General features: G+C 44.9%; 1 protein-coding gene across 7 annotated transcripts in view; it reads right to left on the bottom strand.

The window, feature by feature from the left end:
• The window catches only part of LZTR1 (leucine zipper like post translational regulator 1), a 298,705-nt gene that overhangs the window by 116,963 nt on the left and 164,105 nt on the right, over nucleotides 1–17,637 (bottom strand). For all 7 annotated transcript variants that reach the window (XM_073319623.1, XM_073319627.1, XM_073319622.1 and 4 more), the window contains 2 exons: nucleotides 3,886–3,996; nucleotides 2,402–2,494 (listed from right to left, as the gene is read on the bottom strand). In XM_073319623.1, the coding sequence (XP_073175724.1) occupies nucleotides 2,402–2,494; nucleotides 3,886–3,996 (204 nt within the window). The remainder of the gene's footprint in view (nucleotides 1–2,401; nucleotides 2,495–3,885; nucleotides 3,997–17,637) is intronic.

Below are 17,637 nucleotides of genomic sequence, written 5' to 3'. Positions count from 1 at the left end.
CTTGAGGCATGATACTGCAAACCGTTGACCATTATCTTTCAGGAGGTATTCACTAGCTTTGAAGTTGGAGTTCTTAAATATCACTTTTCACAATATAGCTACAGTTATCATATCTATCTTAGGTTTTTACATAGCACTTTCTCTCTCAAAATGGCTCCGTGGGATTCCATATTCGTGTCTCAATGACTTATACATTCTAAGTTTACAGGTTCTCTTTCCCTGACAGTCTGCAAATTTACCTGGAATACTGTACACTTACTGAAGCAGAATCACATTATCTTCCCGATTAATGACCCCTTGTGCTCTAGTTTTCTGGGTTGGCTGGCATAGCCACTGTACAGTTATTTCTTTTACAACAAATATGCTGTGAATATGCAAATATCTCTTCAGTGCTGGTCACTGTAGCTATGTCTACATTGCACACCACTTTTGGCAGTGTGTAGTGTACACACAGCTACATGCCCCAGGGAAAAGCACATCGCATCCACTCTGTAGTGTGTAGCTAAATGTATCAGTGAAAGGCTCTGGCAGAGGCAAGGCTGCAGAGAAAAGCTCTGGTAGAGGCAAGGCAGCGGGGAAAGGCTCAGCCTCTTCCCACTACCTCTCCTCTGCCAGAGCCTTTCCCTGCTATTGGAGCCTATGTCATGGCCAGGTTCTGGGCACCAGACCACAATCATGAGACAGAACATAACATAAGAACATAAGACTGGCCATACTGTGTCAGACCAAAGGTCCATCAAGCCCAGTATCCTCTCCTCTGACAGTGGCCAACGGCAGGTGCTCCAAAGGGAATGAACAGACAGGTTACCATCAAGTGATCCATGCCCTGTCACCCAGTTCTGGCAATCAGAGGCTAGGAACACCATTCCTGCCCATCCAGGCTAATAGCCATTGATGGATCTAACTTCCATGAATCTATCTAGCTCCCTTTTGAACCCCATTATAGTACTGGCCTTCACAACACCTTCTGGCAAGGAGTTCCAGAGGTTGACAGTGCGTTGCGTGAAAAAATACTTTCTTGTGTTTGTTTTAAACCTGCTATCTATTAATTTCATTTGGTGGCCCCTTGTTCTTCTATTATGAGAAGGAGTAAATAATACTTCCTTATTTACTTTCTCTAGACCACTCATGATTTTATAGAATCAGAGAATATCAGGGTTGGAAGGGACCTCACGAGGTCATCTAGTCCAACCCCCCTGCTCAAAGCAGGACCAATCCCCAACTAAATAATCCCACCTAGGGATTTGTTAAGCCTGACCTTAAGAACCTCTAAGGAAGGAAATTCCACCACTTCCCTCTAAGGAAGGAAATTCCACCATTCCAGTGCTTCAGCACCCTCCTAGTGAAAAAGTTTTTCCTAATATCCAACCTAAACCTCCCCCACTGCAACTTGAGACCATTAATCCTTGTTCTGTCATCTGCCACCACTGAGAACAGTCTAGATCCATCCTCTTTGGAACCCCCTTTCAGGTAGTTGAAAGCAGCTGTCAAATCCCCCCTCATTCGTCTCTTCTGCAGACTAAATAACCCCAGTTCCCTCTACCTCTCCTCATAAGTCATGTGTTCCTGCCCCCTAATCATTTTTGTTGCCCTTCACTGGACTCTTTCCAATTTTTTCACATCCTTCTTGTAGTGTGGGGCCCAAAACTGGATTCATAGAGATTCTACGGCACAGTCTGGTTCATTTAAGATTTTTACTTCATTTGATTCATTTTACTTCATTTGAGTCTATGCTTTCTTTCACATATAGTGCCACTCTCCAACCACCACGATCTGTCCTTGCGATATATTTTGTACCCTGGTATTACTGTGTCCCATTGATTATCCTCATTCCACCAAGTTTCTGTGATGCCTATTATATCAATATCCTCATTTAATACAAAGCACTCTAGTTCACCCATCTTATTATTTAGACCTCTAGCATTTGTATATAAGCACTTTAAAAACTTGGCACTTTTTTTCGGTCTGCCATTACATGATGGTCTGCAGAAGAGAAGAACACAGCTCACAGGACCCTTGATCGTCTATATTGTAGCTGGATTTTAAAAGGATTGGATAATTTTATAATCAATAACATGTAGTGATGTGCCAAACAGAGCTAACCATCCTAGCTCTTGCTTTCACAGGTGTCACGGAGGAATCTCCCACCGGTCTCCAGCCTGGTTCAAATGTCCATGTACTTTACGAAAATTCCTTAATTCTCTGTGTCTCATTACCAAGCACTATAATTGACAAATACAGCTGAAGTACAGAAGTCTCCCTACAGATTCTTGTAAGTGTTACAGAAATAATTGTCTTAGCATACAGCTGAAGAAGATGGTTTACCTTCATCTTTATGTCCACGAATGACAGACTGCTTCTCTCAAACTCAAGTATCATTTTCACTAGATTATATACCCACCTCTCCCAGAACAAACTCCAAGTCGCTGAACTGCCTGTTTTCCCACAGTCTTCCATAATCTTCATGTAAAGTGCATTTTGGGTAACAAGAAAACTGAAATAAAAAAGATTTTACACCCGTTATAGTTTATTTCAGTTTATCATTGGGGCATGCCAACAGCACCATGGCTAAGATTGCCACTGGATTTCAACGTTGACGACATCTTAACCTACAGCTCAAAAAACAAACTACAGAATGTCCTGATCAATTATATACACCTATGTACCCTCATGCATGGTAGTGACTTTGTGAAGGAGGGAGTTGGATGGGGATCTGTTGTAGGAGGCAGGAAATATATGTCCCCAAAACCCACAGGTTTCAAAATTTCAGAGCCAGAAGTATCACCAGTTTTCAGAACCAATTTGCAGAAGATAAGAATGAGGGGAGATTTGATAGCTGCTTTCAACTACCTGAAAGGGGGTTCCAAAGAGGATGGATCTAGACTATTCTCAGTTGTAGCAGATGACAGAACAAGGAATAATGGTCTCAAGTTGCAGGGGGTTGGACCAGATGGTCCCTTCCAACCCTGATATTCTATGATTCATAGACAGCGTCAGTCCCAGTAATCAGTGCCAGTAACCACTTTGGTGCAGAACACTTCTGAAAATGTCACGACTTTAAAAATCCCAAGAATGAGGGTTTTTTTATAGTAACAAGATGCCACTCTGCCAACTTGTGCATGCAGATTGTGCATGCATACACATGCTTTTTCTGCCAGGAAGGACCACAATATATCACATACATACTTACACAGAAGAGAGTATCAGCTACCTTCTGGGGTTTGCTGGCATGACGGGTAATACCAGGGAACACCAGAAGACAAAAGGGAAGCTGGGAGAACCACACTCCAGAATGGGGATGCTTCTCTATAGCCCCCTGAAGCTGTGGTGCTGCCTGCCTGCCCTCCTCCATGTTCCCTGTTGTGGCTTTAGTTTTAACCCTACCATGTAGGTGGCTGTGGGAGGTCTAGGAGCATGCTCTGTGCAGTTGGCATGTAGGAATTCCATGGGGATGGAGCACGCTCAGCAGCTGGGCCAAAGCATGCATAATGCACATGGATGATCAGTGGGATCAGATAGATAGAATGGTTTGGAGATTTTAGCAGCAAACTTCTAACAAAGCTGAGCATGTGAAAATAGTAATCTTTAGAGGCCTATAACCCACTCAAACCATCCTCCTGACAAATTTCAAGTGCCTGTTCCAAAGCATGGAGGTGCTAGAGATCCTAGAAGAAACAGTTATAAAAAATGTTTCACATTGTAAAAAGTGTCTGAACTGCTTTTGATGAAATGTTTAAAAAAATCAGCCTGAGGCAGAGACTAAGCTTAGAAAATTTCAGCCTGAACAGTTAAAGTTTAGGAACAATTAAGCAACTGAAAACATAAGCTTATAATGGATAATAGTAGGCGTGCTCCATAACCCCATGAATCAGGTTAACAAATTACCTGGAATCTGTACATTTCTCCACTTCTAATGTTATTGTCCACTGTCCCACCAAAGATGTACATGGCGTCTGAGATGACAGCTGCAGCATGGAAGAGTCTCCCACTTGGCAGCTAGGAAAACAAGCACAAAAATGTTGAGGACTATTTAAGAGGTACCTTTTCATGATTTAATTGGGGATTGGTCCTGCTTTTGAGCAGGGGGTTGGACTAGATGACCTCCTGAGGTCCCTTCCAACCCTGATATTCTATGATTCAAACAAGAATTTGTCTGGGAAAAAGCAAAAGTGAGAAAGGAAAAACAATATAATGTAAATGAATTAGCAACAAATGGCAGGCCCATCTGACAGATTTTAGGATTGCCTTGTTACCTCTACAGCCTCCCTTCCTTCCACTTTTAATGGCGCCCCTTTTGGTAAACTTTTAAAATTATTAGTATTTTACATATGCAGGGATGTATGTATTCTGTAGGTAAGAATGTTCTGCAGAATACTCCTGTTGCCAAGAAACTTTGCTTCAGAGTTCAGTTTCATTTTAAAAAACAAAGTACATTTCCATCCCTTATAGATACAGATATATCTTCCAAATGCGAACAAAATATGAACTGAGTGTTTATTCTGCAAACTGACAGCTTGAAATAAAGGTGTAAACTGACCCATTTATGTCAGTGGGTGTTAACTCTGAACCCTAATTGTGAAAATTTAAATGCAAACACTAACTCTTTCAAGTTGGTCATTGTAGCAGAATCATTCCGCTAATGTGACTGATCAAGTGATGCTGGACGCAAAGATGGATACTGTAAATAGGAGACAGTGGAGCAGCTGGTTGCTGTGAAGGAGGGTGATGGGGGAAGAAGCCCTTCTTCCCCCTTCTCCAAAATGTCCAAGAGAATGTATCTACCCCTCATTGTCTGTTGGTCAAATCACATCCTATAGCTCCTGGGTTTCAACAACATCCAGCTGCTCCCCAAACTGCTATAATTCATAGGCTCTCTATGGACAGAAGGGATCACTATGGTCATCTAGTGAATCTGATCTTCTGCATAGCAAAGGCTACACTTAGGATGGAAGAATCCAATGCACCGCTACAGACTAGGGACCGAATGGCTAGGCAGCAGTTCTGCGGAAAAGGACCTAGGGGTGACAGTGGACGAGAAGCTGGATATGAGTCAGCAGTGTGCCCTTGTTGCCAAGAAGGCCAATGGCATTTTGGGATGTATAAGTAGGGGCATAGCGAGCAGATCGAGGGACGTGATCGTTCCCCTCTAGTCGACATTGGTGAGGCCTCATCTGGAGTACTGTGTCCAGTTTTGGGCCCCACACTACAAGAAGGATGTGGATAAATTGGAAAGAGTCCAGCGAAGGGCAACAAAAATGATTAGGGGTCTGGAACACATGACTTATGAGGAGAGGCTGAGGGAGCTGGGATTGTTTAGCCTGCAGAAGAGAAGAATGAGGGGGGATTTGATAGCTGCTTTCAACTACCTGAAAGGGGGTTCCAAAGAGGATGGCTCTAGACTGTTCTCAATGGTAGCAGATGACAGAACGAGGAGTAATGGTCTCAAGTTGCAGTGGGGGAGGTTTAGATTGGATATTAGGAAAAACTTTTTCACTAAGAGGGTGGTGAAACACTGGAATGCGTTACCTAGGGAGGTGGTAGAATCTCCTTCCTTAGAGGTTTTTAAGGTCAGGCTTGACAAAGCCCTGGCTGGGATGATTTAACTGGGAATTGGTCCTGCTTCGAGCAGGGGGTTGGACTAGATGACCTTCTGGGGTCCCTTCCAACCCTGATATTCTATGATTCTACAGAATTACATCCAGAGATTCCTGCATTAAGCCCAGAACTTCTGGTTGAGCTAGAATGTAGCACTGAGAAACAGACATCCAATTTAAAACTTTGAGTGATGGAGAACTTTCCACATCCCTTGGTAAATTTGTTCCAATGGTTAATTCCCCTCACTTTTAAACATTTGCTTCTTGTTTCCCGTTTGAATTAATCTAACTTCAGGTTCTAGACACCGGATCTTGTTATGTCTGTTAGATTAAAAAGCCCTCTGCCATCAGAAATCTTCTCCTCATGTAGATACTGACAGACTGTGATCAAGTCATCTCTGAGCCTTCTCTTTGATAAACTAAATAGATTGAATTTCTTAAGTCTCTCACTGTAGGTAGGTTTTCCAAACCTCAAATTACGTTTGTAGCTCTTGTCTCATCACTTTTCAATTTCACAACTTCCTTTTTGAAGTGCGGACACCAGAACTGGACACCGTACTCCAGTAATGACATCATTAATGCTGAGTAAATGAATACCAAAAATAGCTCTACCTCCTTACTCCCACTCAATATTCCCCTACACATACATCAAAGAACTAAAGAAGTCCTTTTGCCACAGCACTATACTGAGAGCTCATGTTCAGCTGGTTATTCACCATGATCCTTAAATCCTTTTCAAAATAATTGCTTTTGAAGATATTGTCTCTCATCCTATAATCGTGACTTACAGTCTTTCTTCCTAGACATACAATCTTGCATTTCGATGAATTAAAAAAGTATGTTGATTGTTTATGGCCTATTACCAAGTGCTCCAGATCACTCTGTATATATGACCTATCCTCAGCATTATTTATCACTCCACTAAAGGCTGTTTTCTGCAAACTTTGCCAGCACTGATTTTAAATTTTCTTCCAGATCACTGATGAAGGTCTATGATACATACTGATAAAGACAATTGAATAGCACTGGTCCAAGACAAATTCTTGTTGGATCCTACTTGAAACACCCTCAATGAACAGATGAGGATTCTCCATTAACAATTTTGAGAACTATCTACAAACCAGTTTTTAATCCATTTAACATGTTATATTAATTTTACATGGTACTCTTATATTTGAATCAGTATGTCGTGGAATTAAGCCAAACATTGTATAGAAGTCCACACACTTACCTTTATCAATCAAACTGTGTATGTTATCAAAACATACCAAGCTTGTTTGACAAGACCTATTTTTAAAGAAACCCTTCTGATTGACATTATTTAGGTTCCCATCCTTTACTGACTGACTCTGGTTTTGTTCAATATCTTCATAAATGATCTGGAGGATGGTGTGGATTGCACTCTCAGCAAATTTGCGGATGATACTAAACTGGGAGGAGTGGTAGATACGCTGGAGGGCAGGGATAGGATACAGAGGGATCTAGACAAATTGGAGGATTGGGCCAAAAGAAATCTGATGAGGTTCAATAAGGATAAGTGCAGGGTCCTGCACTTAGGACGGAAGAACCCAATGCACAGCTACAGACTAGGGACCGAATGGCTAGGCAGCAGTTCTGCGGAAAAGGACCTAGGGGTGACAGTGGACGAGAAGCTGGATATGAGTCAGCAGTGTGCCCTTGTTGCCAAGGCCAATGGCATTTTGGGATGTATAAGTAGGGGCATAGCGAGCAGATCGAGGGACGTGATCGTCCCCCTCTATTCGACATTGGTGAGGCCTCATCTGGAGTACTGTGTCCAGTTTTGGGCCCCACACTACAAGAAGGATGTGGATAAATTGGAAAGAGTCCAGTGAAGGGCAACAAAAATGATTAGGGGTCTGGAACACATGACTTATGAGGAGAGGCTGAGGGAACTGGGATTGTTTAGTCTGCAGAAGAGAAGGATGAGGGGGGATTTGATAGCTGCTTTCAACTACCTGAGAGGTGGTTCCAGAGAGGATGGTTCTAGACTATTCTCAGTGGTGGAAGAGGACAGGACAAGGAGTAATGGTCTCAAGTTGCAGTGGGGGAGGTTTAGATTGGATATTAGGAAAATCTTTTTCACTAGGAGGGTGGTGAAACACTGGAATGCGTTGCCTAGGGAGGTGGTGGAATCTCCTTCCTTAGAAGTTTTTAAGGTCAGGCTTGACAAAGCCCTGGCTGGGATGATTTAATTGGGGATTGGTCCTGCTTTGAGCAGGGGGTTGGACTAGATGACCTCCTGAGGTCCCTTCCAACCCTGATATTCTCTGATTCTATGAAATAAGGGATATTGCTGAAATAAAAGCTTTGCTGACATAGCCCTGTTTGCTACAGAATTAAGATAAACTTCACTGAATTAGGTTTAATACCTTTAATGTACCTTTGGGGTACATCGGATTAAAAATGCAATTGTGCTATGTTCACCTGCACATCCACCAATGTGATATATGCCATCATGTGCCAGCAATGCCCCTCTGCCATTTACATTGGTCAAACTGGACAGTCTCTACGTAAAAGAATAAATGGACACAAATCAGATGTCAAGAATTATAACATTCATAAACCAGTCGGAGAACACTTCAATCTCTCTGGTCACGCAATCACAGACATGAAGGTCGCTATCTTACAACAAAAAAACTTCAAATCCAGACTCCAGCGAGAAACTGCTGAATTGGAATTCATTTGCAAATTGGATACTATTAATTTAGCCTTAAATAGAGACTGGGAGTGGCTAAGTCATTATGGAAGGCAGCCTATTTCCCCTCGTTTTTCCCACCCCACCCCACCCCCCCCAGATGTTCTGGTTAAACTTGGATTTAAACTTGGAGAGTGGTCAGTTTGGATGAGCTATTGCCAGCAGGAGAATGAGTTTGTGTGTGTGTGTTTCCCAGGGGGAGGGGGGGGGGGGGGAGAAAGCCTGGATTTGTGCTGGAAATGGCCCACCTTGATTACCATGCACATTGTAGGGAGAGTGGTCACTTTGGATGAGCTATTACCAGCAGGAGAGTGAGTTTGTGTGTGTATGGGGGTGGGGGGTGAGAAAACCTGGATTTGTGCTGAAAATGGGCCACCTTGATTATCATGCACATTGTAGGGAGAGTGGTCACTTTGGATAAGCTATTACCAGCAGGAGAGTGAGTTTGTGTGTGTGGTTTTTGGAGGGGGGTGAGGGAGTGAGAGAACCTAGATTTGTGCAGGAAATGGCCCACCTTGATTATCATACACATTGCGAAGAGAGTGGTCACTTTGGATGGGCTATTACCAGCAGGAGAGTGAGTTTGTGTGTGGGAGGGCGGAGGGTGAGAAAACCTGGATTTGTGCTGGAAATGGCCCAACTTGATTATCATACACATTGTAAGGAGAGTGATCACTTTAGATAAGCTATTACCAGCAGGAGAGTGGGGTGGGAGGAGGTATTGTTTCATGGTCTCTGTGTATATAATGTCTTCTGCAGTTTCCACAGTATGCATCCGATGAAGTGAGCTGTAGCTCACAAAAGCTTATGCTCAAATAAATTGGTTAATAATAATCTTGCTTCTAACCTTGCTTTTAATTTAAACAGACTGAATAAGCAAGCAGAAAATGTAAGTAAAAGCACAAGGCTGCACCACCTCTCCCCCCCAAGCTAATAGCCTTGTCTTTCAGTAACAAGAGAAGATAAGTTTCAGAGTAGCAGCACTGTTAGTCTGTATCTGCAAGAAGAAAACTGGTGCTTGTGGCACCTTAGAGACTAACAAATTTATCTGAGCATAAGCTTTCGTGAGCTACAGCTCACTTCATCGGATGCATTCAGTGGAAAATACAGTGGGGAGATTTATATACACAAAGAACATCGAAACAATGGATGTTACCATACACACTGCAAGGAGAGTGATCAGGTAAGGTGAGCTATTACTAGCAGCAGAGCGGAGGGGGGAGGGGTGGGGAAACCTTTTGTAGTGATAATCAAGGTGGGCCAGTTCCAGCAGTTGACAAGAACATCTGAGGAACAGCGGGGGAGAGGGTGAGGGAAATAAACATGGGGAAATAGTTTTACTTTGTGTAATGACCCATCCACTCCCAGTCTTTATTCAAGCCTAAGTTAATTGTATCCAGTTTGCAAATTAATTCCAATTCAGCAGTCTCTCGTTGGAGTCTGTTTTTGAAGTTTTTCTGTTGAAGAATTGCCACTTTTAGGTCTGTAATCGAGTGACAGAAGAGATTGAAGTGTTCTCCAACTGGTTTTTGAATGTTATAATTCTTGACGTCTGATTTGTGTCCATTTATTCTTTTACGTAGAGACTGTCCAGTTTGACCAATGTACATGGCAGAGGGGCATTGCTGGCACATGATGGCATATATCACATTGGTAGATGTGCAGGTGAATGAGCCTCTGATAGTGTGGCTGATGTGATTAGGCCCTGTGATGGTGTCCCCTGAATAGATATGTGGACACAGTTGGCAACGGGCTTTGTGGCAAGGACAGGTTCCTGGGTTAGTGGTTTTGTTGTGTGGAAAGAATTTTCTGTAGTATCTGGCTGATGAATCTTGCCCATATGCTCAGGGTTTAGCTGATCGCCATATTTGGGGTCGGGAAGGAATTTTCCTCCAGGGCAGATTGGAAGAGGCCCTGGAGGTTTTTCGCCTTCCTCTGTAGCATGGGGCATGGGTCACTTGCTGGAGGATTCTCTGCTCCTTGAAGTCTTTAAACTATGATTTGAGGACTTCAATAGCACAGATATAGGTGTGAGGTTTTTTGCAGGAGTGGTGGGTGAAATTCTGTGGCCTGCGTTGTGCAGGAGGTCAGACTAGATGATCATAATGGTCCCTTCTGACCTAAATATCTGTGAATCTATGTGTGGTGTGTGGTTGCTGATGAGTATTTGATTCAGGTTGGGGGGCTGTCTGTAAGCAACAACTGGCCTGTCTCCCAAGATCTGTGAGAGTGATGGGTCGTCCTTCAGGATAGGTTGTAGAATAAAGACTGGGAGTGGATGGGTCATTACACAAAGTAAAACTATTTTCCCATGTTTATTCCCCTCTACCCCACTGTTCCTCAGAAGTTCTCGTCAACTGCTGGAAATGGCCCACCTTGATTATCACTACAAAAGGTTTCCCCGTCCCCTCCCCTTTGCTGGTAATAGCTCAGCTTACCTGATCACTCTCCTTACAGTGTGTATGGTAACACCCATTGTTTCATGTTCTCTGTGTATATAAATCTCCCCCCTGTATTTTCCACTGAATGCATCCAATGAAGTGAGCTGTAGCTCACGAAAGCTTATGCTCAAATAAATTTGTTAGTCTCTAAGGTGCCACAAGTCCTCCTTTTCTTTTTAAGAGAAGATAAGGGGACCAAATCAAGCAAGGGGTTGCTATGGTAACCAAACAGCTGGCAGGTGTAAGCAAAAAACACAAAGTCTGCAAAAAAGTAACCACAAGTAACTCCGCTCCTTACCCCTCACATCAGGTACAAAAGAGGTAGTCTTAACCCGAAACCCAAGACCCCCCCCAAAACAAAACATGACCATATATTGGAAGGGGTGGTACCAGGGAAGGGGAACTATGAGTATAATTAAGTTTGCCAAAAAGAGGGAGGGAGTGCGTTGGCGTGCGGAGCTAGGAAAAGAAGGGGTTTCTATCGGTGTATAAAACAGTAGTTGGGGGAGGGGAAAAAACCCTCTATCGGTGTATAAAAATAGCCTAATTGGTGTAAAGGGCTTCAGAACACAGAAACTCTATCAGCATACAAAAATAAGCCCAACTGGTATAAAGGGCTTCAAAATATGCTTGCTTGTTTAGCCCCAATAAACCCATCAAATTGCCTGCAAACTGGACTCTGAAGTCTTATTTTCCAGCAAACTGTGTCTGAAAATTAAAAAAAAAGAAGAAAGCTGAACTGCTGCCACCAAGGAATTGTCCTACTAAAGCCCCATAGACTGGTGCTAGATCTGAGCTGAGGCTATTATGAACTTGTGACCACAAAAGAGATTCCTTTGGAGGGCTCTGTTGGCAATCACTCTGTTATTAGAAAAGGAGGACTTGTGGTACCTTAGAGACTAACCAATTTATCTGAGCATAAGCTTTCGTGAGCTACAGCTCACTTCATCGAGTGCACCCAATGAAGTGAGCTGTAGCTCATGAAAGCTCATGCTCAGATAAATTGGTTAGTCTCTAAGGTGCCACAAGTCCTCCTTTTCTTTTTGCGCATACAGACTAACACGGCTGCTACTCTGAAACCTGTCACTCTGTTATTAGTCTCTGAAAAGAAGGCCAGAGAAGCTTGCTTAGGCAGCCTGTCTTTTGCTGTGAATAACACCGTGAAGGCAGGGAACTGTTCAGCTTGGAGATACCCGTGTCAGAAGGGAGAAAAATGTGTATCTCCACCCAAGAGAGATGATGGTCAGTGGACCCAGAAGCCCGAGAATGGGCATCCTTCATGTACCACATAGGTTCTACAGGCGCAGTTGCCCTGAACTCTGACACCTGTAATTTATAGCCTATCACAGACCTAGATGACAGGTTATTTCCTTTTCTTATTGAAGCCATTTTGCATTCCCAGTATTCTTTAAGGGCTGAGGCATAGGGAAACTGAGCTCTCCTTTATTTATTAATCTGTCTTTAATGTTCAAAGATGTAATTTTACAAGAATTGGCCTGAGACAAAATCATATTGCTCAGATGAAGAAGGAGGCAAGGGCAGGAAAGAAGAATGAACATTCTTCCATTGCAAGAGATGTATTTATTTGTTTTTTTAGAGCAGTGGTTCCCAAACTTGGTTTGCAACTTGTTCAGGGTAAGCCCCTGATGGACCACAAGATGCTTTTTGTTTACTTGAGCATCCGCAGATATGTCCGCTCGCAGCTCCCAGTGGCCGCAGTTTGCCGTTCCTGGCCAATGGGAGCTGCAGGAAGCAGCGTGGGCTGGGCCACCACTTCCCGCAGCTCCCACTGGCCAGAAAGAGCGAACTGCAGCCACTGGGAGCTGCGAGCGGCCAGACCTGTAGATGCTCAGATAAACAAAGCATCTCATGGCCCACCAGGGGCTTACCCTGAACAAGCTGTGAATCAAGTTTGGAAACCACTGTTTGAGAGGGAACAATGGTATTGAGTTTAGCCTTCTTTCGGACTTGTGAAGGTACTGAGTCCAGACTGGAAGAAGTACGGTGCAGCTAGGGGGAGCTGGGAAGGACTGCAGTTAGACTCAGAAAGCTCAATCTGTTTAGCTTATCAAAGATAAGGTTAAGAGATGACTTGATCACAGGTTACAAGTACTCACATGGGAAACAGAAGTTTGATAATAGAGGGCTCTTCAATCTAGCAAGCAAAGGTATAACAAGATCCAATGACTGGAAGTTGATGCTAGACAAGTTCAGGCTAGAAATGAGATGTACACTTTTAACAGTGAGGATAACCAACCACTGGAACAACCTACCAAGGGTTGTGGGGATTCTCCATCACTGGCACTTTTTAAGCCAAGATTGGACATTGTTTCGAAAAGAGATACTTTAGTCCAGACAGGAATTAACTCAGAGAAGTTCTCTGGCCTCTGTTATACAGGAAGTCAGACTAGATGATCACAGTGGTCTCTTCTGGCTTTAGAATCTATGAACCTATGACTGATCCCCATGTGTAGAAAGAACAGTAAATATGGCAGGTGACCAGCTTGGCTTAACAGTGAAATCCTTGCTGATATTGAACACAAAAAAGCTTACAAGAAGTGGAAGATTGGACAAATGACCAGGGAGGAGTATAAAAATATTGCTCAGGCATGCAGGAGTGAAATCAGGAAGGCCAACTCACACTTGGAGTTGCAGCTAGCAAGAGATGTTAAGAGTAACAAGAAGAGTTACAGGTATGTCAAGGAAAGTGTGGGCCCCTTACTGAATGAGGGAGGCAACCTAGTGACAGAGGATGTGAAAAAAGCTAACGTACTCCATGCTTTTTTTGCCTCTGTCATCACGAACAAGGTCAGCTCACAGACTACTCCACTGGGCAGCACAGCATGGGGAGGAGGTGACTAGACTTCTGTGGAGAAGGAAGTGGTTCAGGACTATTTAGAAAAGCTGGACGAGCACAAGTCCATGGGGCAGGATGCGTTGCATCCGAGAGTGCTAAAGGAGTTGGTGGATGTGATTGCAGAGCCATTGGCCATTATCTTTGAAAACTCATGGCGATCGGGGGAGGTCCCGGACAACTGGAAAAAGGCGAATGTAGTGCCCACCTTTAAAAAAGGGAAGGAGGAGGATCCAGGGAACTACAGGGCAGTCAGCCTCACCTCAGTCCCTGGAAAAATCATGGAGCAGGTCCTCAAGGAATCAATTCTGAAGCACTTAGAGGAGAGGAAAGCGATCAGGAAGAGTTAGCATGGATTCACCAATGGCAAGTCATGCCTGACTCATCTAATTGCCTGTTATGATGAGATAACTGACTCTGTGGATGAGGGGAAAGCAGTGGACGTGTTATTCCTTGACTTTAGCAAAGCTTTTGATATTGTCTCTCATAGTATTCTTGCCAGCAAGTTAAAGAAGTATGGGCTGGATGAATGGACTATAAGGTAGACAGAAAGCTGGCTAGATCATTGGGCTCAAAGGGTAGTGATCAATGGCTCCATGTCTAGTTGGCAGCCAGTATCAAGCGGAATGCCCCAAGGGTTGGTCCTGGGGCCAGTTTTGTTCAATATCTTAATTAATGATCTGGAAGATGGCATGGATTGCACCCTCAGCAAGTTTGCAGATGACACTAAACTGGGAGGAGAGGTAGATATGCTTGAGGGTAGGGATAGGATACAGAGGGCCCTAGATAAATTACAGGTTTCAGAGTAACAGCCGTGTTAGTCTGTATTCGCAAAAAGAAAAGGAGTACTTGTGGCACCTTAGAGACTAACCAATTTATTTGAGCATGAGCTTTCGTGAGTCTCTAAGGTGCCACAAGTACTCCTTTTCTTTCTAGATAAATTAGAGGATTGGTCCAAAAGAAATCTGATGAGGTTCAATAAGGACAAGTGCAGAGTCTTGCACTTAGGACGTAAGAATCCCATGCACCGCTACAGACTAGGGACCGAGTGACTAGACAGCAGTTCTGCAGAAAAGGACCTAGAGGTTACAATGGATGAGAAGCTGGATATGAGTCAACAGTGTGCCCTTGTTGCCAAGAAGGCTAAAGGCATATTGGGCTGTATAAGTAGGAGCATTGCCAGTAGATTGAGGGATGTGATCATTCCCTTCTATTCGGCACTGGTGAGGCCTCATCTTGAGTACTGTGTCCAGTTTTGGGCCCCACACTACAAGAAGGATGTGGAAAAATTGGAAAGAGTCCAGCAGAGGGCAACAAAAATGATTAGGGGGGTGGAGAACATGACTTATGAGGAAAGGCTGGGGGAACTGGGATTATTTAGTCTGCAGAAGAGAAGAGTGAGGGGGGGATTTGATAACTGCTTTCAACTACCTGAAAGGGGGTTCCAAAGAAGATGGATCTAGACTGTTCTCAGTGGTAGCAGATGACAGAACAAGGAGTCTCAAGTTGCAGTGGGTTTAGGTTGGATATTAGGAAAAACTTTTTCACTAGGAGGGTGGTGAAACACTGGAATGGGCTACCTAGAGAGGTGGTGGAATCTCCTTCCTCAGAGGTTTTTAAGGTCAGGCGTGACAAAGCCCTGTCTGGGATGATTTAGTTGGGGATTGGTCCTGCTTTGAGCAGGGAGTTGGACTACATGATCTGAGGTTCCTTCCAATCCTGATATTCTATGATTCTATGATCCGGGAAAGGGAAAGGACTCCTAGGATTTAAAATCATACAATTAATTAATTCCTATTCATGGTCATTCATTGGAGGGAGGTCATAATAAATTTTGATAGGCAACTCTGGAGACCTGGAGAGAGTGTTGAGGGGCTATGGAAACAGCTTCCATATGAAGAGAGATTAACAAGACTGGGACTGTGTGGCTTAGAAAAGATGACTAAGGGGGACATGATAAAGGTTTATAAAATCATGAATGGTGTGGGGAAAGGAAATAGGGAAATGTTTTTACCCCGTCACATAACAGCCATGGGTCACCTGATGAAATTAATAGGCAGCAGGTTTAAAGCAAACATAAGCACATACTTCTTTATGCAACTTGCAGTCTTGCTGAGGACAATGTTCTCTCTAATTTTTCCCACACCTGTGCAGAATGAATTTTGTTATGTGCACCAATATGGAGGTGACGCGTCACACATCACCTCCATATTGGTGCATATAACAAAATTAACATGGCGTGCTGGGGCTGAGGGGTTCAGAGTCTGGGAAGAGGCTCAGGGCTGGGGAAGTGGGTTGGAGTGCGGTGGGGAGGGGGAGTGCTCCGGCTGGGGGTGTGGGCTCTGGGATGAAGGGTTTAGGGTGCAGGCTTCCCCAGGGCTACGGTGGGGAGAGAATACTCCCCCCAGCTCTCTCCCCACAGCAGCATCTGTGCTGGGAGGGGAGAGGTGCCTCTCCCCAACCTGGCAGCTCCAGGGTTCAGGTCATGGGAGAGGTGCCTCTCCCCCATCCATGGCAGGTCCGGGCCAGGGCTGGGTTAGGGCTGTGGTAGGTCCAGGGCTGGTCTGGGCTGGGGCCACGGGAGGGTTGCCCCCCCTCTGTCTGTGGCAGATCCGGGGCTGGTCTGGGTTGGGGCCGCTGGAGAGGCACTCTCCCCCCGGCTGCAGCAGGTCTGGGCCAGGGCTGGGGTTGGGGGAGAGGCATCGCTCCCCGATCCATGGAAAATCCAGGGCTGGCCTGGGGTAGGGCCATGGGAGAGGCGCCTCTCCTCCAGCTGCAGCAGGTCCAGGCTGGGCTGGGTTGGGTCCATAGGAGAAGCACCTCTCCCCCGGGCACAGTAGCTCTGGCTGTGTTGGGGCCGGGGGAGGGGAACCCCTCCCCCATCCGTGGTAGGTCCGGGGCTGCACAGGAGCCTCAGGAGAGGCACCTCTCCCCCAGCCACAGTAGGTCTGGGGCTGAGCTGAGTTGCGTCCAGGGGAGGGGTGCCTCTCCCCCATCTGTGGCAGGTCCAGGCTGGGCTGGGCTGGGGCCTCGGGAGAGGTGCCTCTCCCCCGGCAGCTCTGGCTGGGTTGGGGCCAGGGGAGGGCCGCTTCTCATCCAGCTGCGGCAGGGTTGGGGCTGGGCTGGGGCTGCGGGAGAGATGCCTCTCCCCCAATAGCGGCAGGTCCAGGGCAGAGCTGGGTTGGGGCCAGGGAATGGGAGAATCATCTCTCTCCACCACAGCCCTGAGCACCTGGGCGGCATTTAATGGGCTGCTGCGCGGCCGTGGAGCTAAGAGGGAACTTCACCTGGGGAACTCAGTTCCAGGGGAAGTTGTGAAGGCCAAAATTATAACTGGGTTCAAAAAAGAATTAGATAAATTCATGGAGGATAGGTCCATCAATGACTATTAGCCAAGACACCCTGTGCTCTGGGTATCCCTAAACCTCTGACTACCAGAACCTGAGACTGGATGACGGGGTATAGATCCCATGATAAATTGCCCTGTTCTGTTCATTCCCTCTGAAGCATTTGACATCGGTCACTGTCAAAAGAAAGGGCACTGGGCTAGGTGGCCCATTGGTCTGACCCACTATGGCCATTTTTATCTTCTAATTCAGAAATTCTGATTCTCAAATTTTACTGTCTAGCAAGTAATTGGGTATCACTGGAAAAGGGTGTATCATGCCACCCTCCAGCGACTAGTTTAGGATAACAGCTAGTAGTGGTCTGAGTTGGGGACTTGAAGGATAAGGGTTCAATCCTGGGGGGTCCTATGGTTGTACATAACAGAGTTTTCTTTCCCGTTTGCATTTTAAAAAATGGCTTACTTAATTCTCACAGTGAAAAAATGTCCTTTCTAGGTTTTATATTTAAAGGCTATTATAATCTGTCAATTAGGATGAAATGTGCAACAAAACATAGGTGTTTTCTTGTCAGTTTTCACACAGTTTGACTGCTTGTGTCATACATTGGCTGGTTTGAACACTGTGAGGTGTGGTGGAACTCTCAGTAAGTAAAGGTCATCTCATGCCAACAACACCTTGTTTAAAT

Source organism: Lepidochelys kempii, chromosome 21 (genome assembly GCF_965140265.1).
Source record: "Lepidochelys kempii isolate rLepKem1 chromosome 21, rLepKem1.hap2, whole genome shotgun sequence".
Classification (NCBI taxonomy): Eukaryota; Metazoa; Chordata; order Testudines; family Cheloniidae; genus Lepidochelys; species Lepidochelys kempii.
The sequence above is the reverse complement of the archived record's forward strand: the minus strand, read 5'-3'. Positions and strand labels throughout refer to the sequence as shown.